The sequence below is a fragment of the Bos grunniens genome, chromosome 10, assembly GCF_055505025.1.
Source record: "Bos grunniens cultivar Pamir isolate PY7600 chromosome 10, Bosgru_T2T1.0, whole genome shotgun sequence".
Lineage (NCBI taxonomy): Eukaryota > Metazoa > Chordata > Mammalia > Artiodactyla > Bovidae > Bos > Bos grunniens.
The window spans coordinates 44,992,643-45,020,280 of NC_141174.1; the positions used below are offsets into that span (position 1 = coordinate 44,992,643).

The 27,638-nt window shown below is 40.6% G+C and overlaps 1 protein-coding gene across 3 annotated transcripts in view; it reads right to left on the reverse strand.

Moving 5' to 3' along the window:
* LOC147364455 (RNA polymerase-associated protein LEO1) overlaps nucleotides 1-25,159 on the reverse strand; it is a 36,400-nt gene extending 11,241 nt beyond the window's left edge. The window contains exons 1-10 of one of the 3 annotated variants that reach the window (XM_086320951.1): nucleotides 25,030-25,159; nucleotides 15,129-15,890; nucleotides 13,106-13,210; nucleotides 10,194-10,288; nucleotides 9,039-9,184; nucleotides 8,225-8,309; nucleotides 4,202-4,296; nucleotides 3,519-3,653; nucleotides 2,188-2,323; nucleotides 807-993 (exon numbers count right to left, since the gene is read on the reverse strand). In XM_086320951.1, the coding sequence (XP_086177077.1) occupies nucleotides 807-993; nucleotides 2,188-2,323; nucleotides 3,519-3,653; nucleotides 4,202-4,296; nucleotides 8,225-8,309; nucleotides 9,039-9,184; nucleotides 10,194-10,288; nucleotides 13,106-13,210; nucleotides 15,129-15,890; nucleotides 25,030-25,039 (1,756 nt within the window). In that variant the 5' untranslated portion in view covers nucleotides 25,040-25,159. Of the gene's footprint in view, nucleotides 1-806; nucleotides 994-2,187; nucleotides 2,324-3,518; nucleotides 3,654-4,201; nucleotides 4,297-8,224; nucleotides 8,310-9,038; nucleotides 9,185-10,193; nucleotides 10,289-13,105; nucleotides 13,211-15,128; nucleotides 15,891-24,374; nucleotides 24,847-25,029 lie in introns of those variants that run through there. The other 2 variants (XM_086320949.1, XM_086320950.1) reach the window with 2 other exon arrangements.
* Between the last annotated feature and the right edge of the window lie 2,479 nt (nucleotides 25,160-27,638).

A 27,638-nucleotide genomic window follows, 5' to 3' on the forward strand; every position in this document is an offset into this window, starting at 1 on the left:
TGTGGAGGGTGGAGGCAAAGGGAGTCAAACGGATCCAGTTAGAAGACAGATAAATCCTGGAGATACAATGTACAGCATGGTGACTGAAGTTAATAATAATGCACTGCATATTTTAGAGTTGCTGACAGCCGATATTAAAAGTTCCCACCTCAAGAAAAAGAATTCTACAACTGACTTTGATGGCAGAAGTTATTAACTAGACTTATTATAGGGATCATTTCACAATACACACAAATACCGAATCGTTAGACTGTAACCCTGAAACTAATGCAATTACTTTAGTATTCAATTAAAAATTTTTTAAAAAGAACAAGACAATAATAGTAACTGGGTCATAACATTGTTATGAGGACCAAACAGGATCCATGTTTGAGTGTCTGCCTGGAACTCAGTATGTGCTGAAATGACCATTAAAAATTACTGGTACTTGTGAAAGAAAAGAATATACAATGGAGAAGTTTGAAAGAAAACACATGTATTCTCTGAAAAACTGAACTTCCTGATTTCTAATTAGTAATTTTAAAAGTTGAGAAAAGTTCTAAGATAAACAGTTGGCAGACTTTCAAACCAGGGAACAGAGGCTCAAGAGACGAGTCTAGAAGTTCAAGTACAAGCAGCTTCTACTCTTTTAGGCTGACCCCAAAGACTTTCACAACGACTAGCTCCTGAGACCTTGAAACGTCTCACTCATCAACACTGATTCCTTAAAAATAAAATGCCCGATGACTTCGCATTCACAGTGTACCTAATGCGAAGGTGATTCCACGACCCTGAAATGACGAAATTTCATTTCTGCTCAAACTCACCTCGAATGCCCCCTTTGTATCGGTTTTTAATGGCAGCCAAGCTGATGGACTCCTCGCCCTCCTCCTCCTCATCGTATCGATCAGGTTCTAGGTAACTAGCACTCAGTCCCCGCTGGTGCTGTTTCTCTCTCATGCGGCGCTGCTGAGACTCCCTACGAATAGAAGCCCTCAAACGTTCTTCTTCTTTCTGTAAAGAAGCAAATTAGTGAACTTTAAAAAAGATGACCTCACTTAATGCCCACTCGAAACTACCTCACTCTAAACAACATGAAAATGCCTTGCCTGGGATAACACCAGTTCCTGTGTCCTCAGGGTGAGTTCTCTGCATTTCACGTCTGTTACCACACATGGTCATCATCATGTTCAGTTCTAAGGCGTGAAGACACCACAGGGTGGAGAGGCAGAAGGCTCCCTCACACCAACCGCCCCATCACAACTGGCATGGGCACAGCCTTGGGAGCTGCAGCATCCCCTCTGCAGCCAGGAACAGTCCAGAGGGCACGACCAGCCTGAGGAGCCGCGTCCATGCCCAGCGGATGCCTGAGGGAAGCAGGTTCTCTTCACCCTGAGACACACCTGACTTGCCCAGGCTCCACCAAACTACCAAGGCGCCCAGATATTCCTGCCTGGGGCCGTCAACCCAGGGCACTCCCCACAGCTAACAGCAGGATGAGGGGGTGCTGGCAGAGAGGGGCTCTGAGCCCCAAAATAGACCCTTCATTCTCGTCTATCTGCCTGGCTTCCACACCTTGGGGTTCACTGGGCAGGGCCAGGCAATGAGAGATCAGGGATGTCCTGGCATTCCCTTGATTCCTTGTTTAATTGCTTTATTACTGCATACAAATCTAATCCTGTAAAAATCACTGTCAACAGAACAGAGATTAAAAACAATCTAGCGGATTCCTTGTGCATTTCCACAGGAGTTGGGGAAGTGAAGGAGGGCCTGGGCATCTCTCAACGTGGTCCTGGAGTCTGCAGGTCCTTCAGCCCTGCTACCTTCCGCGGAAAACGGAGGAAACTTCTGGTCTTTTTATATTCTATCTAGACTAATTCTCGAGCATTTCCACTGATTTTTGACATGGACACCAAATCAGCCATGGATGACTTATTTCATCATCCTTGAAGTTATCTGTGAAGGTTCAGATTCTTTTAGTCAACAGGTTGCTCTCAGGACTTGGTGGGAGAGAAACCAAGCCAGGGTCTGTTTTAGGACCCTCACCACATCACCCTTATTTGCCAAATGTTTAAGAAATGGAAACCAGCTCCCTGTTCATGACAGCTGGAAGGAAGAAAGGTGGGTCAATAAGAGAGGATGAACAACATTTTGGGAAATGCTTTTCTTAATATATCAAAATTCTAGGATAAAGCTCAGCCAACATACCTTGATCATCTCTGTGCGCTGGCACTCAGGATCACGACCAGCCATTGGTAAGATTCTAATCTTCTGTGTCTTTGAACATCTATCTGCAAGTGACAGTGTCATCTTTCTATGTGTGGCACTGTCTGTAGAGTGAGGTCTGCAGGAAAGGAACAAAAATACCTCACTATTTAGCAAATACATTTGTGAGCCAGCCATACCAACATCAGATGAGGCCAGTGAGCATTTCCCATTCTCATGAAAAAATAGGCAGAGACACAAAACAATATACTAGATGGGGATTCTAACCTCTCTTCATTCTGCAGCTTACTAAACCATTCTCACCTCCACAAGTGAAGTAAAATATGGAAAGCTTGTGTAAAAAAGGCTTGCATAGCATGATCACCCTCTAGAAGCAGTAAATTGATGGGCTCACACAGCATTCATTAAAAAATAAAAATTAAGAGAAAGAAAGAAAACAAAAAAAAAAGAAAAACAAAACCAAAAACCAAGAAGCATTCATTGAATAACGAGTGCGAAGCACTGTACTCTCGTGTTTTCTATATTACATGACTTCACTGTCACAGCTCCTCTATGAGATCATTACTACATTTTATATATTAGGAAACTGAGGCAAGGAAAACTGAGAAAAGTTGCCCAAAGTCATGCATGTGGAAGTGAGACTCGGATACAGGTCTATTTGATTCCAAAGCCTATAATCTTGACCATTACAATTTTGAAAATGTAGTTCATAACCAAGAATACTGTGCCATCTCTAAAGGTAAGGTAAGCATTACCCAAGGAGGATGATCCGCTTAGAATCAAGGAAAGAAAAACATGAATGCTCCACTGCACTGCCTGTTCTGTCTCAACAAGGGTTGCCCGCTGACCAAGTGTGCAGGACTGCCTGAAGAGGTAATGGATGCAGGGCCTAAAGAACAGATGACCTTGGCCTTCATACCCACCAACTCACGGCCTTTCCTCTGATCGCACGCCCACTAAGAACCTCTAGCAGTCTCACAGGTAAATTTTACTAAAAAGGAAGGTATACTGCCCAGTTAGTACTCTTAGGCCTCCTGGCAGCTATAGTAATCTCTAGAATTAATACACTGACGTTCTGGTTTACATACCAGTCTCCTGGAGCTCTGGTTAGCACGACCTGGCTCCCTGTGAAGCAGCAACTTTCAGAGCACTTGACAAAAGAGCCTTTGAACCTTCAGAGCTGAGAACCAGATCTTGGTCTTTGGGGAACTATACTGTGAGGTTACGCCAATCAGGAGTCAGGCACTTTGAACAACACCTGTATTTCACTGCTTTTACTGTTTAACAAATAGTACGTTGATGAGAGTAATTACCTGAATGTGAGTTTGGTTTTAAAGACGGCTTGTCCCTGTAGACCGGTACCTTGTCTTATAAAAAGGTGGTTGTGATCGCCTTGCAGTGGAGCCTTGTAAACATCAAACACCTCATTGCCTAAGTGCAGGGACATGCTGAAAAGAAGGAACACTTCACACGTTAGTCAGAAAGCTTTCACTCTCATTTTAGTTCACTTCGAATGTGATTCAATGGCTGTTTTCTCTCCTAACACAGAATTCAGAAGCAAGGGAAGAATAAAAAGGCATGATGTGAAAAAACACTTACACAGAAGTAAAGAACACTGCGTGTTTATGTTTAGGAAGCAAAACATGCTGTGACATTCACTCAACCCCTACCACCTTCCCAACGAAGGGCAGCTTTACTAAAGTGTCAGCTTCTAGGGAGTAGTACGCAATGGGCAGGGGAGCTGGTCTAATTTTCCTGACTACGGTGCTATAGCCAGAGGATGATCACATTTCCAGCCTACTTTTAACAAGTCTCCCACCAGCCTGCACGACCCTCAACTGCTTACTTATTTCTGAGGTTTTCTATACAATGCCAGAGACTAAATAACAGAAATCCTTTAATAAGAGGTATACCCCAAATAAGGTCTTACTGCAAAACACCATCCCTCCCAGCCACATTCTGTATGTTTCCACACTCTTCAGGCATCTGTGCTCACCTCCCATCAGACCACTTGACTATTCGAGCATTGCTTTCTTTAATTTCATTTCCTTCTTCATCCCGGCGTATCCTCCACCTTATGGTATTTTCTACCTGTTTTAAAAACACAAGTGCCTTAGAATACTGTCATTTTTGCGTCTTCTCTCCACAAGAGATACATAATCACAGAATAAGCATGGACAGATAGTGACAGAAAAGAGGACATTGAAAACTTGTTTTAATCACCTAGAGACATTAGATAAAAAAAACAACAGGACAGAAAATATGCCCATGTGAATTTCTACTCCCAGTGCTGGAACTAGAGAGAGAGCTCAGTGCCAGAGCATCTGCTGCTGCTGCTAAGTCACTTCAGTCATGTCCGACTCTGTGCGACCCCATAGATGGCAGCCCACCAGGCTCCACCGTCCCTGGGATTCTCCAGGCAAGAACACTGGAGTGGGTTGCCATTTCCTTCTCCAATGCATGAAAGAGAAAAGTGAAAGTGAAGTCTCTCAGTCGTGTCTGACTCTCAGTGATCCCATAGACTGCAGCCCACCAGGCTCCTCCATCAATGGAATTTTCCAGGCAAGAGTACTAGAGTGGGGTGCCACTGCCTTCTCCGAGCAGGTGCTAAATCTGTAGTAACCTCCAGAAGTTATAAGACACAGAAAGAGCTAGCAGGACAAGACATAAGGTTTGAAGCCATATGATATAGCAATTTAGGATTGAGACTCCTATATAAAGCAGAACTAAAAACCCAATAAATGTGGGACTAAAAAACTGCCTACTGGCTTAGAAAGATAAGGAAACCCCCACATATAGGTAAGGAAAAAACAGCACCTTATGAAAATAAAAACCCCAAGTTTGAGCAGGTTTAGAGTCTAACTTTATGGGGAGGGGGAATACCAGGCAGATTTGCAAAATATTCAAAGGCTTCCTAAAATGAAAACCACTGTTACTGAAATTAAAAATTCAATGGGACTTCCAGGAAAATGCAGCACACTAAATGCATGTAGTTTATCCATGCCACATCCTGGAAGTGCACTAAAACGGACAGAAAAGAACTGAAAAAGGATACACTCACAAAGAGAAAGAGAATGTGAGCTAAGATGGCATCAAAGCAAAGCCAGCATTTTGAAAACCGACAGACTGAAGCCCAAGCATCCCCCTGCCTCTGCCCCTACCATCTACCTAACAGCAGCCATTCCCACTCCCAGCTAGATTTTCTAGATCTCCTCTGTTAACTAACTGCCTTTACAACTGTGTCCTAATGATTTCTTTCCAGTTTCCCCCTGTCCTTCTTTATTCCTCACTAAATAAACGAACAACTATGAAGCTACCTGATTAAGAATGCAGTATCTCGGTAAAGAATCCGCCTGCAATGCAGGAGGTCCCAGTTCAATTCCTGGGTTGGCAAGATCCACTGGAGAAGGGATAGGCTACCCACTCCAGTATTCTTGGGCTTCCTTTGTGGCTCAGCTGGTAAAGAATCCACCTGCAATGCAGGAGACCTGGGTTCGATCCCTGGGTTGGGAAGATCCCTTGGAGAAGGGGAAAGCTACCCACCCTGGCCTAGAGAATTCCATGGACTATATAGTTCATGGGGTCACAAAGAGTCAGACACGACTAAGCAACTTTCACTTTCAATATTAAATATGATGTCATATCTGAGATTTGTTTCCAAACAGTCTGGGTAAGATAGGGTAAGGACTACAGATGAAATAAGATGTCCAACCTGACAACCACTGAAGTGAATGATGGGTACGTGAGAGTTTACTTCACTGTTCTTGCTATTTCTGTTTATGTTTGAAATTTTTCTTAATAAAAGAAGGTAAACAAAATGATCTGTCATTATTCCTGCCTTCCCTCTCAAATAAAATAGGTTTGTTGTTGTTGTTTAGTCGCTAAGTTGATTCTGACTCTTTGCAACCCCATGGACTGTAGCACACCAAGCTCCTCTGTTTATGGGGTTCTCTAGGCAAGAATACTGGAGTGAGCTGCCATTTCCTTCTCCAGGGGAATCTTCCCAAACCAGGGAGAGAACACATGTCTCCTGCACTAGCAGGTAGCTCTTCACCACTGAGCCACCGGAGAAGCCCTATAAAATAGGCTGAGTGAGTGAATGAAAATGGCTCAGTCGTGTCTGACTCTTTGCGGCCCCATGGTCTACACAGTCCATGGAATTCTCCAGGCCAGAATACTGGAGCAGGTAGCCATTCCCTTCTCCAGGGGATCTTTCCAACCCAGGGATCAAACAGAGGTCTCCCACATTGCAGGCAGGCTATTTACCACATGAGCCACAAGGGAAGCATAAAACAGGTTAGCCACATACAAATATGAAAACACAGGGGCCATTATTAACTGTGAAGCCACTTTGAAAAACGTTTCCTATTACATAAGGTGATTCAAATAATAATGATGCTATGGTAGAATACTCTGCTAGGTCTTACCCTATTGGGATGAAAGGCACATTAAAGCACTTCTAAAGACACAGAATGCAGAGAGGTACATACACTGTACCTGGCTCTTTGTTCATTAAAGAATTAATCATACCACCAACTGACTCTTTAAGAATGGCAGGCCTTCATTCAAAAAAACCAAGGATCCAAGGCTATTTTCCATCACCCATCAAGGATTTAAAAAACAATAGTCTGCTATACACTGACATTTTGTAGTCTACACACTAAGATTTCAGAGTAAAACATTTATTTCTAGACATTAACGCTGATGTTAGAGTCTGGTATTATGTGACCTTAAAACATAGATACATGGACACTTGTTGATGTACCATGATAAAAGATAAGGGGAAAATGTAAAAATCAGTAAAAAGTAAGTAAATAAGGAACTATCACATTAATTTATATAAATGATGAGAAATAAAAGCAACAGAGTAACTCCAGAGGTACTAAATCAGTCACAAAAAATTAACAGCGCTACCCTTAAATCAATAGATATACACATGTTCCAAGGGCAACATTAAGAGATAACCTAACATGGAGACAGAGGAGGGGAAGTAAAAAGAGCAAAAAAAAGAGCCTATATATTTAATAGTGTGACCTTGACCAAGTTAATGGTGCCTGTTTATCTCCATTTCCTCATCTGATTTACATTTCCATTAAGTGGGAGGAGTAATGAAATTTCACTGAAAACCTTTGGAAGCTCATGCATTTTAGAGAAACCAGTTTATATCAAGGTTCTTTAGGTACTTATGGATCCATTAAACTTGAAAAGATGGAACTATTCTAAAAGTTCAGCCCCTGAATTCTAAGAAGGCTGGACTCTCACTTCTTAATATTTTAATACCATGTACAATATCTACTGGAAAAAAAAAAAAGTATTTACAGGAAATCTTCAGATTTAAGAATTTAAAATGCATAGCACCAGTTTCGGTATCATGAGTTCAACTGTTTCTTGTTACTGTGCTACAACTCAGCTCTAAACCATCTACTTAAACCTACATCCTCCTTGATTAAAGGAAGATTAGAGGCCCTCCTTGGACAGAGTAACCAGACAGTACAAGATCTCAAAAAGAAGCATTAATAGGAATTTAGCACAATAAAAATCCCTCCTAATAGTGAACACGAACAATTGGAAAAATACAAAGACAGCCATGTGGTGAAGTGTTAAGTACCAGTAATAAATTCTTCTTTTGTATATGATTTGTTCATCCATAGATCAAAGAACCTGAAGATAATTTCCCCTTGCAGGAAGTTGCTAGAACTTAACCCACAACAAATATGGAGGGAGCTGTTCTAAACACAAACCACAGTACAACTTATTATGAAGAAAGTAGCTAATAATTTTTTTAAAGCACCAAAAGATGTAATAGAGCAAACAAACAAAAAAAAGGGATAAAAAAAAGTGACATCTTTACAGAGAAAAAGCTATGCTATTTTCTTTCTAAAAACTATTCTGAAAAGGTAGACGATTAACTTGTTGACCACACAGGAAACAGAGATCATTTTCAAAAGCTTAAGTCTCAAGTTAGTATCCCCAGGTTTTATTTTATAAAAGAAGAAAAGGGTAAAGCACAGAATGGTACCTTTAATTTTAACCTGGTTCGACCTTCTTCATCCAGCATTTCTTCATCTTCAAATTCATCTTCATAATACTGAGGATCAAATGGTCTACAAATTGTTTTTAAAATAAACTATTAGTCATATTTTGTAAGAAATATTCCTGCTATATAAAGCAACTTTAAAAAATCCTAATAACTAAAAATCATAATAGTCAAATATCTTCATGTTCAACTATAAGGATGTATTCAAATTACTGCACCTTCTTGAAATTTGGTATTAATACATATTGCTTGAAATAAAGAGCAAGCAAGGCGAAATATTCAAGTACTCTTAATTCTTATGTAAGTCTCTGAACAAGTAGGCCACGTATATCCTAGCTTTCCACATTTTGCTTAGGAAAAAGTTTTTAAATAGCACGAAGAGCTTGCATGTAACTTAGTGAATAATATCCATCAGTGCTGTTTAACAGTCCAAACCCTTAGTTTTTCTAGATCCACAATGGCTGCTATAGAGGACATCTGCAGTTTTTCTAGCAAACTTCACTACTCTCAATTTCAGTTTTTTCAGGGCTTCATTAGTCAGAAACACCCAAGACTAGTGATACCTGTTAATTCATAAGAAAGTAACAGACTGCTAAAAACAACTACAAGCATTATAAATCTCCTTTGCCAATAGTCCATACTTTTTCTGTAAAAGGATATATTTGGTTTTTATTTTTTCAGAGATATATAACCAGTTTTCCATTTTGTGACTAGTCAATTCATACAAAGTAAGAAAAATATCAACATTCTACATATTTCTATCCAACATTAAAAAACTATCAACTGATCCCCTTACCTGGGTTCTACGCTGAGAAAGTTGGGCAGCTTAACAAAATACAAGTCATTTCCTAAATCAGTATTTACTTTGGGTATTTCTACTTCTATTCTGGTCTCAGGAATTGGCTCCTCCTCCTGTTGATCTTGAGGCAATCCATTTTCATCCTAGTAAAAGAGTCACAGAATTTTAGAGCTTGATGGGACTTTAGAGATGGTCCAGCTCCATTTCCACACTTTAATCGTTTAGGCAGATAAGAAGCATAATGAGACAAGACTTCAGGGCTATTATCCATCCCTACCAACCAACCCCCCAAAACCCCCACAGAAAAACAAGATCGGTTTAGAGGCATCAAAGCAAGAAAACATCTCTTTTATGATAAATCTATCTTCCACATACTCACCAACAGAAATGTGAAATTAACAGACACTTGAATATGAAGTCACTTTATCAATTAAAATTAGAGAAAATTATCAACAAAACACACTTGCTGACATGAACAAGAAAAATGTTCAAATAAATGTTATTCAATTCACAGGTCCATGCAGTCTAGTCTCTTAAGGTGTGGGCCCACCTCACACCGGGCAGTTCTTTCTTTCTATCTTCTTTCCCGCAGTGACAACATCTTGCAAAAAAAACTACAGTACAATATCACAACCAGGAGACTGACCTGACCCAGGCGGATAAAGGACATTCCCATTACCACAAGGATTCACGCTGCCCTTTTATAGCCAATATCCACTTCCCTCTTGCCCTCATTCCGCTGCTGTAATTTCCATTAATCTTGTCTCCATTTCTATAATTCTGTCATTTCAAGACTGTTATAGGAGTGGATTTATACAGTCTTAACCTTTTGGGACTGTGTGTTTCTCACTCAGCGTAATTGCCTGGAACTTCATCCAAGTTGTTGCATATATCAGTAAATTTCATATATCAGTAAACTTTATCCAAGTTGCTGCATATATAAATCCTTTTTATTGCTGAGTAGTATTCCACAGAAGGACGTTTCAAGACAGTTTTTTCTAATCCTCCTTATAACCAAGACTTCTCTACATAAATGAGGAAGTCACACGTTCACTGTATTTCCATACTGCAATTCAGTTACCGACTTCCTCTTCCTGGCATAAAAGAGACACTTAGTTCTCTCTTACAGTTCTCACTGGTAATTTTACTTACAACAGGCTGTCCTGGAGTGGGTGGTTTATCTTCCCCATCACTCCCTGAAGATATATCATCGGCACCTCCAAAGAGATCCATGGTTCCACTATTATCTTCAATGCGAGAGGAAAAAGGCACAGTGTTTAATACCTGTAACAATGATTTTTCAAAGCTATCACTTCAACATATTCCTAAAGTTCCTAGACCCGGCACCTGGAAACCACCCAAACACAACTCTGAGCCTGGCACTCAGGGATCTAACTAGAGTGTCTGTGCAGAGGAAGAGGGCAAATCCAGTGAAGGGCAAAGTGCACAGGAGGCACTCCTTTCCTCCTTTACTTACTGTTTTTCCACTTTCCTTTATTCCTCAGGAGCCCAAATATCCTCCTACAGTCCAGATACTCAAATTTGGGGCTTAAGCACACCATACAGGCCTATTCTCCACGTCATCCCTCAGGTTTTAAAATTACAGGTCATGTCTACCCAGGCTCCCTTCCTCTCAGGAAGAACTTCACCCAAGTACAGGCAAAACAATAACATCAACTATAATCTGTAATAAACCAAAGTGGGGTAGTAAAGGAGATGACAGGAAGATAGGAGGGTGGTCAATAGGTAGACTGCTTGAAACTGAGATTATAGAAGAGTTGCCATTTTGGTAATGACATGGTCTAGGGTAAAATCATGAGAGTGAGTCACTAAGACAAGGCAAAGGACAGACCACTGAAAAAGAGAAGGAAACCTATTAAAATGGTCAAAATTCAGAACCCTGACAACATCAAATGCCGGCAAAAACGTGGAATAATAGGAACTCTCATTCACTGATTCAGGTAGGAATGCAAAACGGCACACCCACTTCGGAAGACAGTCTGCAGTTTCTTACCAAACTAAACACATTCTTACCAGATGCCCCAGAAATTGTGCTCCTTGGTGTTTACCCAAAGGACCTACACACTTATATCAACACAAAAACCTGCACACAAATGTCTACAGCTTTACTCATAATTGCCGAAATTTAGAAGCAACCGAGATGTCTTTCAGTTCGTAAATGGATAAACTGATACATCCAGACCATGGAATACAGGACTACCTTGGAGATATCTCAGGTTTGGTTCCAGACTATGCTCCTGTGCCCACCTGATTACTTTCTTCTTAGGTTTTATCATCATCTAACATGCTATATATTTCATTTACTTACCGTGTTATCATCAGTCTCTCTACCCTACCCTGACCCCAGCAGAATGTGGGTTCTACAGGGAGACGTCTTTGATTATTGCTACATTCCGAGTGCACAGAATAGTACTAGTACAAAGCAGATTCTCAGTAAATGTGAACAAAATAAAGTAATTAATATATCTGATTCTCACAACAACACTATACGGTGATAGCATCATTTCTCTCTTACAGATCAGAAACTGAAATTTAGTAAGTACTTAATTTGACCACAATCATACAGTTGGAAAGTAGAATCACAAAGATTCTAACTTGGGTTATCTGATTCCAAAGTCCATGTACGTAACTAGGAGTTATAGACCCAAAGATCTTTAAGTAAATCCCAGAGCTTGTTGTTCTGTCCAGCTGTCTCCTTTTCTCTCTAGTTGACCTGCTAAATGTTTGCTTTAGTTATACTGTTACTTGTGATAATTTATATAAGCTATTTAACATTAATGCCTAACTACCATTCAGCACAATAATGGCTGTGCAAATTATCAAAATTATGTTATTGTAACTTTTATACTAACATCTTTATTGTATAGTAATTTGCCATTTGAAATGTAGTCATACATAAACAGGTAGATCTCGTGTGTGTGTGTGTGTTAGTTGCTTAGTCGTATCTGACTCTTAGCGACCCCACAGACTGTAGCCCTCCAGGCTTCTCTATCCATGGAATTCTCCAGGCAAGAATACTGGAGTGGACCGCCATTCCCTTCTCCAGAGGAACTTTCCAATCCAGGGATTGAACCCTGGTCTCCTGCATCACAGGCAGATTCTTTACCGTCTGAGCTTCAGGGAACCCCCTCAAAGTCACTCAGTCGTGCCTGACTCTTTGTGACCCAATGGACTGTAGCCACCAGGCTCTTCTGTCCATGGGGATTCTCCAGGCTATTCTACTGGAGTGGGTAGCCATTCCCTTCTCCAGGGGATCTTCCCAACCCAGGGATCAAACCCAGTCTCCCGCATTGCAGGCAGATTCTTTACCAGCTGAGCTACCAGGGAAGTCCAGGTAGATCTTATATCCTTACAAAAAACCTACCTTATCTAACACTGGGTTTTTATGAACTCTTCATCTAAAATCAGAGAAGGCAATGGCACCCCACTCCAGTACTCTTGCCTGGAAAATCCCATGGATGGAGGAGCCTGGTAGGCTGCAGTCCATGGGGTTGCTAGAGTCGGACACAACTGAGCGACTTCACTTTCACTTTTCACTTTCATGCATTGGAGAAGGAAATGGCAACCCACTCCAGTGTTCTTGCCTGGAGAATCCCAGGGACGGGGAAGCCTGGTGGGCTGCCGTCTATGGCGTCACACAGAGTCGGACACGACTGAAGTGACTTAGCAGCATCTAAAATAGCTTGAAGAATCAGCTTCTTCATCTAATATTAACCTATTAAGAACCTAAGAACAAGCTAACAAGCTGTCCTGGAACTGTCACTATTCAACCTGAAGAACAGGCAATGCCACTTCCCCCTCAACAGAGCCTCGGGCCCCTAACAGCAGACTCACTCAGACTACAAATGAAGCAGGTCCTTCAACTACTTAAGTGTGAGCAGTTTCTCATATCTGTACAACTTCCCTGGGTACACTAAACGTATCCACACTCTTTTCTGTGAGTCCTGCAGTCGGGGGTAAACACCCAGGGTTGCGAATGTACCCTAGTTAAACGCAGAGAAAGGAATGGAAATATACATATATAAAAGAAGTAAGTAGAGTACCTTTTGGTACCTCAGTGTCACTCTCCGCTTCTGAATCAGATGCAATTGCATTCTTGCGTTTCATTCGTAAAACTTCATCCTCACTATCACTGCCTCTTGCAGATTCTGTAAGAGTAGAATCAGAAGTTCTGCATAATCATAGTCATACCATCACTTTGATTTTTTGTGTTTGAAAAGCAACATTGGAGATAAACAAACTATGGACCACCCATACACCAGAAACTTACTCAGTCATAACTAAGAATGAACTACTGACACGAGTAACGATTTGGATGCATCTCAAATGCATTACAGTAAGTGAAAGAAAAAAGGCACCACTCCTGTCTGATTTCATTTATAAGATGACATTCTCAAAAAGACAAAACCACAGTGACAGAACAGAGCAGGAGTTGTTAAGGGTCCCAGCTGGGGAAGCGTATGACTACAAACGGGACAGTATGACGGAGTTTTTTAGGGCTAGGAGAACCTTTCTGTATCATGACTGCGGTGATGGTTACAAAAATCTATACATGCGTTAATGTTAAGAGAACTCTACATACACACACAAAAAATCAACTTACTATGGTTAATTTTGAAATAAAATTAAAAAAGGAACATTGGTTTTTGTGAGCAGAAAAACTTGGGAGAATGAGAAAAGCAGTTCTATAAATTTATATACCATTCAATACAGAAGACAAAAGAGAAGGAAATATACTGTAATGGAAGACACGAATATGTCATTTCTGGATGGTACAACTGTTCACATAATTTTCAACTTCAAACCCAACCGCTGTAGAACTAGTTAAGCAGGATGACCAGCGACAAGACTCCCACTCTTAGTTTTATGTTAGTCTGCTAGTATTTGGGAAGTAGTGCATAAGCCTTAATGATTCTGGGTATTCCCAGTACAAATAACTCTACCCAGAATTAGTTATTGAATACTTACTGCAGTTTTATAGTCTATATAGACCTGTATCCATCTCTGGAAACTTTTTGACCTCCTCTCCTAAATAATGTTAAAATGCAGTCTTGAAAGCTATCCTGAGGTATATATTCCAGGGGAAAAGACCTCCCACTCCCCATACTGCAGCTCTCTAAGAAGACAGAACCAATATATAATTATAATCAATTACTTATAAAAATGAAGCAACCCAGATATTACTACAGGAAGACTTCCAACTTAATCAAAGCGACTTTTGTATAACACAAAGAAATCAGATGGTTAACTGTTTTAATATTCTATATGAAGAACGTGTTAACTTCAAGAAAACAGTGTAAGTAGCTATTATGAAAAGGGATCCAAAAGCCAAAGTTCCGCTCTATGTTTCCCGCTGTCTTCAGGGAATGAATGTTCTGATGCAAGCACATCTCCCCAGGATGAGGATGCACGTGTCAGGCTATCATAACTTACTGAGATCATCCAGCCTATGTTGTCATTCTGGATATTATGCTCCTCAGGCAACCTCCTGACTTACAATTTGGTATCCAATGAAGATTTCCCCCCAAAGGATACAATGATAAGAGAAAAATAACTGATGTTCTTGAAACAATCTTGCAATTCAATTTTTATAACTTCCTGTGGTTAGTCCGAGTAAACTCCTTGGAGCCTGATTACCTCTGGAGGATGAAATTTTGGATCTCTAATAAACTGAACTGGAAACCGGTCATTTCAATGGCACTGGGCTTTTCCCCCCAGGCACATCTATTCTCATCTGGGGCATGCTCTTCAGTTACCCACAAAAATGGAACTAACTCTATTCGGTATCTAGCTACTTTAGCACTATACACCTTGCTCTAAGACTTTCCTCTTTAAATTTTTTTCTTCCTGATCTATCATCAATGAAATGCAAGGGGAATAGACAGAAATAATACACGGATTAGGAAAATGTTTACAAGTAAAATGTATAGAGTTAGAAAAGGTTGAAATTAAGGAACAGAAGAGAAAAACCAGAGTACTAAAGGTGGGACTGTAAGAAGAATCAATGAGCCCCTGCTGTACCTCAATGCTTCTACTAAACCACTTTGGTTCTCATAAGTGTATTACCTGATTTATGGTCCTGTTCCTCTTCATCATCTGATTGCCTGTGTTCTTCATCCGAGGGCTGTGGCCTTTCATCATCAGAATTTTGCATTTTCTCTTCATCAGATATCTGTGGCCGCTCTTCATCATCTGAGTTCTGTTTCTCATCATCATTATCAGAAGCCACTGGCCGTTCATCATCAGAATTAGCCTTCTCCTCCTCAGACAGCTGTTGTCGCTCATCCTCTGAAAGCTGGGGCCTCTCCTCATCATCTGTGTTCTGCATTTTTTCATCATCATCAGAATTCTGCAGTTTATCTTCATCAGACCCTTGTGCCCTCTCCTCATCATCAGAATTTTGTATCTTTTCATCATCTGACTGATCGCTTTTATCTTCCCTGCCCCATTTTTCATCATCTGAGTGTGCTTTTTCAGAACCTTCTGCTTCCGAGTGATGACTCCCTCCATCTGATCTATGACCCTCATCCTCATCATCATTGTCATTTCGGGTTTCTGATCCACTGTGCTGATCTACATCTGACGGATCGTTGTCTTCATGGTCAGAATGCTCAGAAGCTTCTGATCTATTGTCTGATCCTTCAGAGTGATTATCACTCCCACTATGATGAGAGGCTCCCTCATCTTCACTGTCATCTCCAAACAGTTCCTTATTACTTGGTTTTCCTGCGTCATCTCTTTCATCTTGATCACTTTCACTCCCAGAGGCATTACTGCCAGAAGCAACATTCTCTTGATCAGAATCCGAGCCTGATCCAGAGTCAGAATCTATGGGATCATATAAACACAGGGTGATGTAAGCAAAAAAAAAAAAAGCAGAATAAGGAACACTAAAAGTCCATCCCAACATAAAAGCAAGGAAAAAACTTCTTAAAAGCTGTTAGAATCTATCTTCTCAGACTCTGGAAACTAAAAGTTGCAACAACCAGGGGAATGTTTAATGAGACAAAAAAAAAGCTGAATCTCAGTAAAAACACAGAACTTAGCGATCTTCTAACATACTCTGGTCCCTATCCCCACCCCCCCACTGCCCCCTACCCACCCCTTGGTCAACACTGCCTTGAAGATAATATAAAACCCTGAATTTCTGGCCCATGTGCCACTAATGGAGGGAGCAGACAGCACATCATTCGCAAAGAATCATGGTTGTTAGTTCTGATCTGTCTGGTGGATCACTGAAGGGACTGACTCAAAGGACTTGACTTTATCACACATAACTTGGAACACTCTTGTTGCTAAGGTGGATACTCAAAACATTTTACAGGTAGATGTATTAGTTTCGTCTGCTTGGGACAATGAATAACAGTTAGGGCAAACAACAGACTAACTAAAAAGCTTGGTTGAAAAGGCTGCTGCTGCTGCTAAGTTGCTTCAGTTGTGTCCGACTCTGTGTGACCCCATAGACGGCAGCCCATCAGGCTCCCCCATCCCCGGGATTCTCCAGGCAAGAATACTGGAGTGGGTTGCCATTTCCTTCTCCATGAAAAGGCTGAGGAATGACATAATATGGGCAGTAAGGACTTTAAAAGGATGACAAAACTTCTAGAGGAAAACACAGGCAGAACACTCTCTTACACAAATCACAGCAAGAGCTCTTTCAATCCATCTCCCAGATAATGGAAATAAAAACAAAAACAAACAATGGGACCTATTTAAACTCAACAGCTTTTGTATAGCAAAGGAAACAATAAGCAAAATGAAAAGACAACCCACAGATTGGGAGAAAACATTTACAAATGATATAACCAATAAGGGATTAGTCTCCAAAATTTACAAACAGCTTATGACACTTAACAGCATCAAAACAAATAACCCACTCGAAAAATGGACAGACGACCCAAAGAGATGTTTCTCCAAAGAGGACATACAGATGGCCAACAAGCACATGAAAAGATGTGCACATCGCTAATTACTTAGTGAGTGAGTGAGTTAAGTCGCTCAGTTGTGTCTGACTCTTTGTGACCCCATGGACTGCAGCCTACCAGGCGTCTCCGTCCATTGGATTTTCCAGGCAAGGGTACTGGAGTGGGTTGCCATTTCCTTCTCCAGGAGATCTTCCCGACCCAGGGATTGAACCCAGGTCTCCTGCATTATAGGCAGATGCTTTTACCATCTGAGCCACCAAGGAAGATTCTCTGACAATTATTAGAGTAATGCAAATCAAAACTACAATGAGCTACCACCTCACACAGGTCAGAATGGTTATCATCAAAAAATCCACAAACAACAAACACTGGAGAGGGTGTAGAGAGAAGGGAAGCCTCCAACACTGTTGGTGGGAATGTAAATTGATACAGCCACTATGGAGAACAGTATGGAGATTCCTTACAAAACTAAAAACAGAGCTACCATATGACCCTGCAATCCCATTCCTGGGCATATACCCAGAGGAAAACATGATCTGAAAGGATACATGCACCCCAATGTTCATTGCAGCACCATTCACAACAGTCAAGACAAGGAAGCAACCTAAATGTCCATCAACAGAGGAATGGACTAAAACATGGTATATATATACAATGAAATATTACTCGGCCATTAAAACATAATGAAATAAGGCATATGCAGCAATATGGATGGACCTAGACAGTGTCATACTGAGTGAAACAAGTCAGACAGAGAAGGAGAAACATCGTATAACATCCCTTATATGTGGAATCTAAAAAGGAATGATACAAATGAACTTACTTACAAAACAGAAAGAGACTCATAGACTTAGAAAACAAACTTATAGTTGCTGGGGGGAAGGGATAGTTAGGGACTTTGGGAAGATTATGTACACACTGCAATATTCAAAATGGATAACCAACAAAGACCTATTGTATAGCACATGGAACTCTGCTCAACTTTATTTGGCAGCCTGGATGAGAAAGGGGTTTTGGGGAGAATGGATACATGTATATGTATGGCTGAGTCCCTTCACTGTTCTCCTGAAACAAACACAACATTGTTAATGGGCTATATCCTAATACAAAATCAAAAGTTTGTTATAGAGAAAAAAAAAAAACCTCCCACAATAAATGAAACAAACAAATAAAACCCTCCCATATATTCTTGGCAATCTGGAAAGCCATGCACTTCCCCAGGGCTGTGCACATGCTCAAGAAAGAACCAAGAGGGCCCTAAGACCTCACTTCTGGTTGACCTTCAGGCTCCATGAAAGCAAGAAACGAAAGCAAAGACAGGGCGTAAGCTACTTGGTGGAGTGCTAAAACCGTGCCCTAACACACACAGAGACAACCTGTGAAGTCTGGAAGTTCTTCTGTGATTGTTGTTGTTTCTTTTTCTGCATATAAGGAAACCTCTGTCCAATCACTAGCTGACCACTAAGCTAATGGAGCAGAAACTTTAGTGGTCACATACAAAAATTGCAGACTTTACAAAATTAGTTCAAAAGAGTCAACAATAATTACTACAACAAATAGCAACAATAAATGCTGGGGGTGGGGGTGGGGAAGGGAGTGTGCTGTCCTGAGTTGCCGCAATATAATTTCAAAATGTCCAATTATCAACAAAAACTTATAATGCCTGCAAAGAAACAATGAAGTATGGCCCATACATGTAAAAGAAAGGTTACAATTTGTCCCTAAAGAAGCCCAGACAATGAAAATGATATCTTATCAAATACAGAATATCAATAAAAAGACAGATATTATTTTTCCAAAAACTGAACAGAAAATCTGGAGTTGAAAAGTATAACTGAAATGAAAAATTCATTAGAGGTAAACAACAGATGTGAGTGAGAAGAAGAAAGAATCAGGAAACTTAAAAGATACATAATTGAGATTATCCAGTCTGGTGAACAAGAGAAAAGAATGAAGAAAATGAAGAGTCTAAAATACTTGTAAGAAAACTGCAAGTGTACCAATCTATGCATAATGGGGGTTCCAGAAGAGAAAAAAAAGAGAAAGGGACAGGAAATACATTTGAAGACATAACAGCCAAAAACTTCCCAAATCTGATGAAAGACATGAGCATACACATCAAAGCTGTTTAACAAATACCAAGAAGGATAAAGTTAAAGAGACAGCACCCAAGCGCATCATTATCAAACCACCTAAGACAAAGAAAAATCCTAAAAGCAGCAAAAAAGAAACAACTCATCCCATACAAAGGATCACTGGTAAGGATAACAGCTGATTTCTCATCAGAAACCATAAAAACCAGGAGGCAATGGGATGAAATATTCAAAGTGCTGAGATAATCAAGAACTTTATATTCAACAAAACTATTCTTCAAAAATGAAGGAATTATAAACAACAACACAAGATGAACTGTACTTCCTCAAAATGAAAAGCTTTTGTGCAAGAAAGGATATTATCAAGAAAGTGAAAAAACAACCTATAAAATGGGAGAAAATATCTGCAAACCATATATATGATGCATATGTAATGCAAACAGTGAGAGACTTAATTTTCTTGGAAACAGTGAGAGACTTTATTTTCTTGGGCTCCAAAATCACTGCAGATGGTGAATGCAGCCATGGAATTAACAGATGCTTGCTCCTTGGAAGAAAAGCTAAGACAAATCTAGACAGCTTATTAAAAAAGCAGAGACAATACTTTGCTGACAAAGGTCCATCTAGTCAAAGCTATGATTTTTCCCGTAGTCATGTATGGATGTGAGAGCTAAACCATTAGAAAGCTGAGCACTGAAGAATTGATACTTTTGAACTGTGGTGTTGGAAAAGCCTCTAGAGTCCCTTGGACTGCAAGATCAAACCAGTCAATCCTAAAGGCAATCAACCCTAAATGTTCATTGGAAGGACTGATGCTGAAGCGGAAGCTCCAATACTTTGACCACCTGATGTTCAGAGCCGAATCATTAGAAAAGACCCTAAGGCTGGGAAAGATTGAAGACAGAAGGGGATGACAGAGGAGGAGATGGTTGGATGGCATCACCGACTCAATGGACATGAGTTCAAGCAAGCTCCGGGAGATGATGAAGGACAGGGAAGCCTGGCATGCTGCAGTCCATGGGGTCGCAAAGAGTCGAACATGACTGAGTGACTGAACAACAACAATCTGGAATATATAAAGAATGTTTACAACAACAACAAAAAAACAAACAACCCATTTTAAAAAATGGACATTGAACTTGAATATACATTTCTCCACGGTTACATACACATGAAACAAATACATGAAAAGATGCTCAACATCATTGGCCATTAGGAAATGCAAATTGAAACCACAATGAAATATCACTTGACACCAACAGTGATGGCTATATTTTAAAAAGGGGTAAAGAAAAGGTAAAATAGATATTGGCAAAGATGTGAAGAAATAGAATCCTCAAACATTGCAGGTGCTAATGTAAAATGGTTACAAAACTGGTTGGCTGGTCCAAAAATGGTTTGGTTGCTCCTCAAAAAGTAAAACAAAGAATCATATGACTCAGCAGTTCCACCCCTACATATATATATACAATTCCACCCCAAGAGAACTGGAAACAGGCACTTACACAAATACTTGTAAACAAATGTTCACAGCATCACTATTTAAATAGCCAAAACATGGAAACAACCCAATGTTCACCAGTGGCTACATAAACACTGGGATATATACACAGAGTGAATACTATTCAATCATTTAAAAGAAATGAGGTATTGATACATACAATATGGATGAATTTCAAAAACACGATGGCAAGAGATAGAAATCAGACACAAAAGGCCACATGTTGTATGAGTCCCCTTATATGAAATGTCCAGAACATAGAAAATCCATAGACGTAAAAAGCAGATTGGTGGTTGACGGGGGCTAGTGAAAGGAGCAAATGGTAAGTAACTGCTCAATGGGTGTAGTGTTTTATTTTGAGGTTATGCAAATGTTTTAGAACTAGACAGAGGTGGTGGCTGCAGGGCATTTTAAATGTACTAAATACCACTAAATTGTTCACATAAAAATGGCATATTCAGCAACCAAACTGAAAAGAACTAAAACTGTCACTATTTGCAGATGACACATTATATATAGAAAGTCCTACAGACTCCACCAGAAAACTGCTGCTGCTGAGTCGCTTCAGTCGTGTCCGACTCTGTGCGACCCCATAGACGGCAGCCCACCAGGCTCCCTGTCCCTGGGATTCTCCAGGCAAGAACGCTGGAGTGGGTTGCCATTTCCTTCTCCAAGACTAATAAATAAATTTAGTAAAGTTGCAGAATATAAAATCAATACACAGTTGTGTTTCTATATATAAATAATAAGCTAACAGAGAAATTAAGAAAATAATCCCACTTATAACTGCAACAAAAAGAATAAAATACTTAGGAATCAATTTAACCAAAAAAGGTGAAAGACCTGTACAGTGAAAACTGTAATGCAGTGATGAAAGAAACTGAAGACACAAATAAACGGAAAGGTTGCGCATGGATTAGAACAATCGATACTGTTAAAATATCCACACTAACCAAAGTAATCTACATTTTAAACACAATCCCTATCAAAATTCTAATGGCATTTTTTATAGAAATAGAACAAAGAACTCTAAAATTTGTGTGAAACCACACATACACACAAACCCATACAGTCAAAGCAATGTTGAGAAAAAAAGAATAAAGCTGGAGGCATCATGCCCTTGATTTCAAACTGTATTACAGACACATAAATCACTGCAACAGAATAAAAAACTCAGAAATAAAGCCACACATATATGGTCAATTAATTTACAACAAAGGAGCATGCCAAGAATACACAATGAGGAAAGAACAATAAATGGTGTTGAGAAAGCTGGATCGCAATATGTAAAAGAATGAAACTGGGCCACTATCTTATTACACCATACACAAAATTTAACTCTAAATGGATCAGACTTAAATTTCAGACCTGAAACCATAAAATTCCTAGAAGAAAACATAGGCAGTAAGCTCCTTGACATCGGGCTTGGTTATCATTTTTTTGGATTTGACACCAAAAGCAATGACAACTAAAGCAAAAATAAACAAGTGTGACATATCAAGCTAAAACACTTCTACACAGCAAAGGAAACCATCAACAAAATGTAAAGGTAATCTACTGAATAGGGTAAAATATTCACAAATCATATATCTGATAAAGGATTCAGTTCAGTTCAGTCGCTCAGCAATGTCCGACTCTTTGCGATTCCATGAATCGCAGCACGCCACCAAAAATATATAAAGAGCTCATATTATATATATAGATCTCAACGGGCAGAAGACCTGAATAGACATTTTTCCAAAAAAGACATACCAATAGGTACATGAAAAGATGCTCAACATCACTAATTGAAAGAGAAATGAAAATCAAAACCACAGTTGGAATGACTATTATCAAAAAGACAAAAAATAACAAGTGTTGGAGAGAATATGGAGAAGAGGGAACATTTGTACACTAATGGTAGGATTGTAAAGAGGTGCAGTCACTATGGAAAACAGTATGGAAATGTTTCAGAAAAAGAACAGAACTACTATATGATCCAGCTAGTCCACTTCTGGGTATTTATCCAAAGGACACAAAAACATTAATTTGAAAAAATATATGCACACCTATGTTCACTGCATTATCAAAATACGGAAAAAACCTAAATGTCCATCTATGGACAAACAAAATGTGGTGCATACAAACAACAAAATATTATCCACACCACTATAAATATGGCATATATACAAAGGAATATTATTCAGCCATAAAAAAAGAAGGAAATCTTGGGAATTCCTTGGCAGTCTAGTAGTTAGAGCTCAGAGCTTTGGCTGCCATAGCCCAGGTTCAATCCCTGGTTGGGGAACTAAGATCCCACAGGCCACACATGTTTTGTCAGAACTCTCCACCATGACCTGACCATTCTGAGTGGCCCTGCACAGCATGGCTCATAGTTTCATATGTGATCATCTTGGTTAGATTTCTGTGATACTGGTTTTCTTTTGAAAGCTGTGGGATTATTAAGTTCTTGCTTCTATCTGCCATCTGATGGATGAGGATAAGAGGACTGTGTACGTTCCCTGATGGGAGGGACTGGCTGGGGGGGAAACTGGGTCCTGCTCTCCCGGTGCAGGGATTTGCCAAGTAATCTTTAATCCAATTGTCCGCTAATGGGTTGGGCTGTGCTCCCTCCCTGATAGCTGTTTGGCCTAACAACTCTCAGATGGTTAAGAATGTAGCAATGCAGGTGATGTGGGTTCAATCCCTAGGTCAGAAGGATCCCCTGGAGAAGGGAATGGCAACCCACTCCAGTATTCTTGCCTGGAGAATTCCATGGACAGAGGAGCCTGGCGGGTTACAGTTCATAGAGTCACAAACAGCTGGACACGACTGAGCGACTAACACTAACAACTGAGGCAACCCAGTCTTGGAGTCTACAGGCTCTATGTTAGGGCTACCGGGGACCTCCCAAAAGGACTTATGTCAACCCATGCCTCCCAGGACTGCAGCTGCCAGTGCCCCTGTCCCTGCGGCAGGCCGTTTCCGACCCTCACCTCTGCAGGAGACCTTCAAACACTCACTACTGCTTCTACCTATTCAATTATTTATGTATTAAGCGATGAAGTTAACTGAGGGAGGGTGATGATCTTTGCGTCATTATAATCCCTACACTTAGCAAAGTCGCTATAATACGATAGGGGATCTATAAAGGATGAATGAATGAACTTCATGGAAGTGAGTGATGCCAGGGTTCACATGGCTCCGGTTCCTAGAAGGGTGAATGGGATACGGACAAATACAGAAGATAGGGTAATGAAAACATTAGAAAAGTAAGTGTAACAAGAGTATAAGTATAGTATAAGGGCTCTATACTTCCAGACCTATCCTGACCAGAACCTTCAGGACATCCATCCTGGCAGAGCCCTCACACTAGATTCCACTTGGTGCTCCCCTGCATCATGAACATACACTTATTAATTCATTTCATCACCAAATCCTTCATCCCTTCTCTCCAAACACTGACTTCATATGCTCCCCAATCTAATACCACCGACTCAAAGAAAATTCTAGAGTTTTGTACAGGTTCTCGGAGGACACGGCAATCCACTCCAGTACTCTTGCCTGGAAAATCCCATGGACGAAGGAGCCTGGTAGGCTAGAGTCCACGGGGTCGCAAAGAGTCAGACATGACTGAGCGACTTCACTTCTTCGGAGGACACATTATCTCCAGCGCGTAACACCTATATGCAGCCCTACCCCAGTAACCTTCCCAGTCTTCTCACCCAGACATTTTAAACTTTCCATCACGCCACGTTCTGGTTTCATTCAAAAGGACAATCAGAGCCCCTCTGCAAATTCATCCAGTCCATACCCATGTTCCTGAACACGTAATTTCCATTCATTCACAACAGTCCATGTGCAAGGCAGGGCAGAGCAGGACTCTAAGGTTCCTCCTCTCGCTGCGCCGGCTCACCGGCCTCCATTCCTGCCCCGCGCCTAGGAGGCTCGGCTTGCTCGATTGACACCAAGAATCTCGAGGCACACATTCTGCATTTGTCCCTTCATCCCCTCCCTCGGGAAAAGGCTGGCACCGCCGGGAGGGCAGGGGGCGCTGAGGCAGAAGTAGAGGAAGCGCCATCCGCCAGCGGCGCCAGAGCATTCACAGACCCGGAATCGGGTCGCTGTAGGGCTCCCGCCGGAGAAGGCCCACCACGCTCGCCTCCACCGAAGCCCTGCGGACCCCACCTTTACGCTCAGGATCGCTGTCGGCGTCGCTCCCGAATAGGTCCTCCATATCCGCCATTGCAGCGCACGTCCGCCGCAGTCTTGACCGGGAGCGGCTCCCCGACTGCGTTTACGGCACGGAACCAACGAAACGCGACAGTGTCGCAAAGACTTGCTAAAAAGTCTCCTTTTCTACTGGAAGCTTGTTTTCGCTTGCACTTTGAACCCGCACTTGCCCACGCTCTTACGTCCAGCAACCCCGCCCTTCGTCAATATCTGTTCTTATTCGCGAGGATTCTCACCTGAGTACATCAGGTCTGATGTCAGTGGAGGGGGTGGTATTTGGGGGCTCCCAGGAAGGGCCTGTGACTGTGTTAAACCTGCCTGGAGTCAGGCCTGCAGTCCTTTGTTTTATACGGATCAGCTGTTATCAAATTGTTGAGGACTCAAAATGCTTTTGTTTATGTGGCTTGTATCTATTGATATTTACTGTAATAGTAATTAAGGCAGAAATTTTAAAACGTCGTTGTACAATAATAAACGAGTTAACCTAAAATAGCATTTTAAGATTTTAAGTGACTTATTTCTGAAAATTGAAGAGTGGAATTATTTACAGTTTTGAAAGCGTCTTTGGTATCTGCCTCAAATGAAAACAGCTGAATTCTCATACCTGCTTCTGCATTCAGTCTTGAGAAAGGTTTTGGTTGAAGCTTGTGAAGAAAATCGGTCCTCACACACACATATGTGTGTGATCGGAAGAGGAAGGACCTCTCATACCCCTAAAAGGGTCATCTTCTGACCAGTCTGACAACAGCTTTGCTTGCTTGCTAAGTCACTTCAGTCGTGTCCGACTCTGTGTGACCCCATAGACGGCAGCCCACCAGGCTCCCGCGTCCCTGGGATTCTCCAAGCAAGAACACTGGAGTGGGTTGCCATTTCCTTCTCCAATGCGTGAAAGTGAGAAGTGAAAGTGAAGTCGCTCAGTCGTGTCCAACTCTTAGCGACCCCATGGACTGCAGCCCACCAGGCTCATCCATCCGTGGGATTTTCCAGGCAAGAGTACTGGAGTGGGGTGCCATTGCCTTCTCCAGACCACAACTTTAGAGTACTGTATGTCAGATATCAAAAATGTGCCATCCTAACCCGGTACACACTTTTATATAAAATTGAAACAAATAATCACAAAACAGTACTGATTACTAAGATGCAACCTGAGATTTCCTATTCTCTTTTATTTTATTCTGTTTAAGCTTGTTTTATTCTGACAGGCAGTGCATCTACTAAATTGATTTCGTGATTTATTTAATGGCTTGCAGCCTGCAGCTAGAAAAACACAATTTCAATTCCATTGACTTATTTTTTCAGGAAAAAAACTAATTTTGCTGGGGAATGTGGTTAAACAATTGCACATTATAAAATCAGGCAGTAATAGAATTTTTTAATAGGTCAGTGCTAGATAAACCCTTTTGCTTTACAGAAGCTCAAAGAAATGAAGTGACTTGGATATGTTAAACAACTAGGTCTTTTCTAGGAATTTTGAATTTTCAGAAATGTACATCCAGTGTTAAGATATTATCTGATTAGCTCAATATGGGGGCTTTGATCAACAGTAGATTTTTTAGTTTGGAGGTTATGAGGTATATTTTTGTTGTAAATAGGAGTGCCTGATAGGGTTTAAATGGACAAGAAGTGGGACTGAGTATGTTATCCTAGAGCTATTGTGTATAAAATGGATAATATAAGAGTAAGTAGACGGGATCACTTTAAAACTTTATGGAATGCTGGAAAAACCAGTATTCTATGTGATTGTGATTCAGTTTCATTTTCATTTGGAATACTGTCCTTGAAAAGAGCATTGATTAAATCGTAACAAATTGAATTACAGTGAGGCCTGCTGAATCACCCTACCCACCTTGACTAGCAGAATTAATGTGTCTATCTCATATGAATAGTGCAAAACAAATAACTTCTGGTTCCTTGATTTGTTTTTTGTTTGTTTTTGCTATACATTGCTCTTCTATTCAAGTTGTCTTCAGACAGGATCTAATACATTTAATTAGATTTCAGCTTAATTAGTCACAGGTAGTGCTTGCCTGAGGTTACACCCAGATCACTATCATTGATGTTTACAGTGTTCAAATAACCTTTTCATTTACTAGCAGAGCTGGACAGGTTTATCCTATTGGGTTTGTGTTTTACTTTAACTTTGGGTATTAAGATTCATTCATTCATTTATTCATTAAGATAATCTTTTCTTTTGCTCTAGGGATGGAAAATCTCATATGTTAGGTGAGTAACTGGATAAAACATCTCCAGGATAGCTTTATCATTTTTTTCCAGTTTTTGAGAGTTTGTCTTTTTCCCATGTTCTGCCTTCATAAGATCCTCAAAATAGTAACCAATACCCACTAGTCAAAGAACAAAGATTAAACTAGGTTGGCTCACACAACACAAATAACATGACACAGTTAGTGTAACATTACAAACACTTCTATAAGGTATCTATCTTTAAAATTGATAAAAATCTATGCTTCCATCAAGTTGCAAAACAGAAATATTTGTTATAATGTTTGTATAACATCTGAAAGACTTAGAGGAAAAACAACAGTTTGATTAAACAATACATTAACTGCAAATTCACTCCATTTATGGTAAACTGCCACCCCATGGGAGGATCGTGTGGCTCATTTCTGAGTACTTTGTGGATGGAGTTAGCCTTTAGGAGGCACAGCTTGATCTGAGCTAAAGAGAAGAATTCCCAAAGTCTCTCCAGCAGCAAATGAACAGTGTGTGCTTGTGTTTGTGCTCAGTCGTACGACCCCATGGACTGTAGCCCGCCAGCCTCCACTGTCTGTGGAATTTTCCAGGCAAAATACTGGAGTGAATTGCCATTTTCTACTCCAGGGAATCT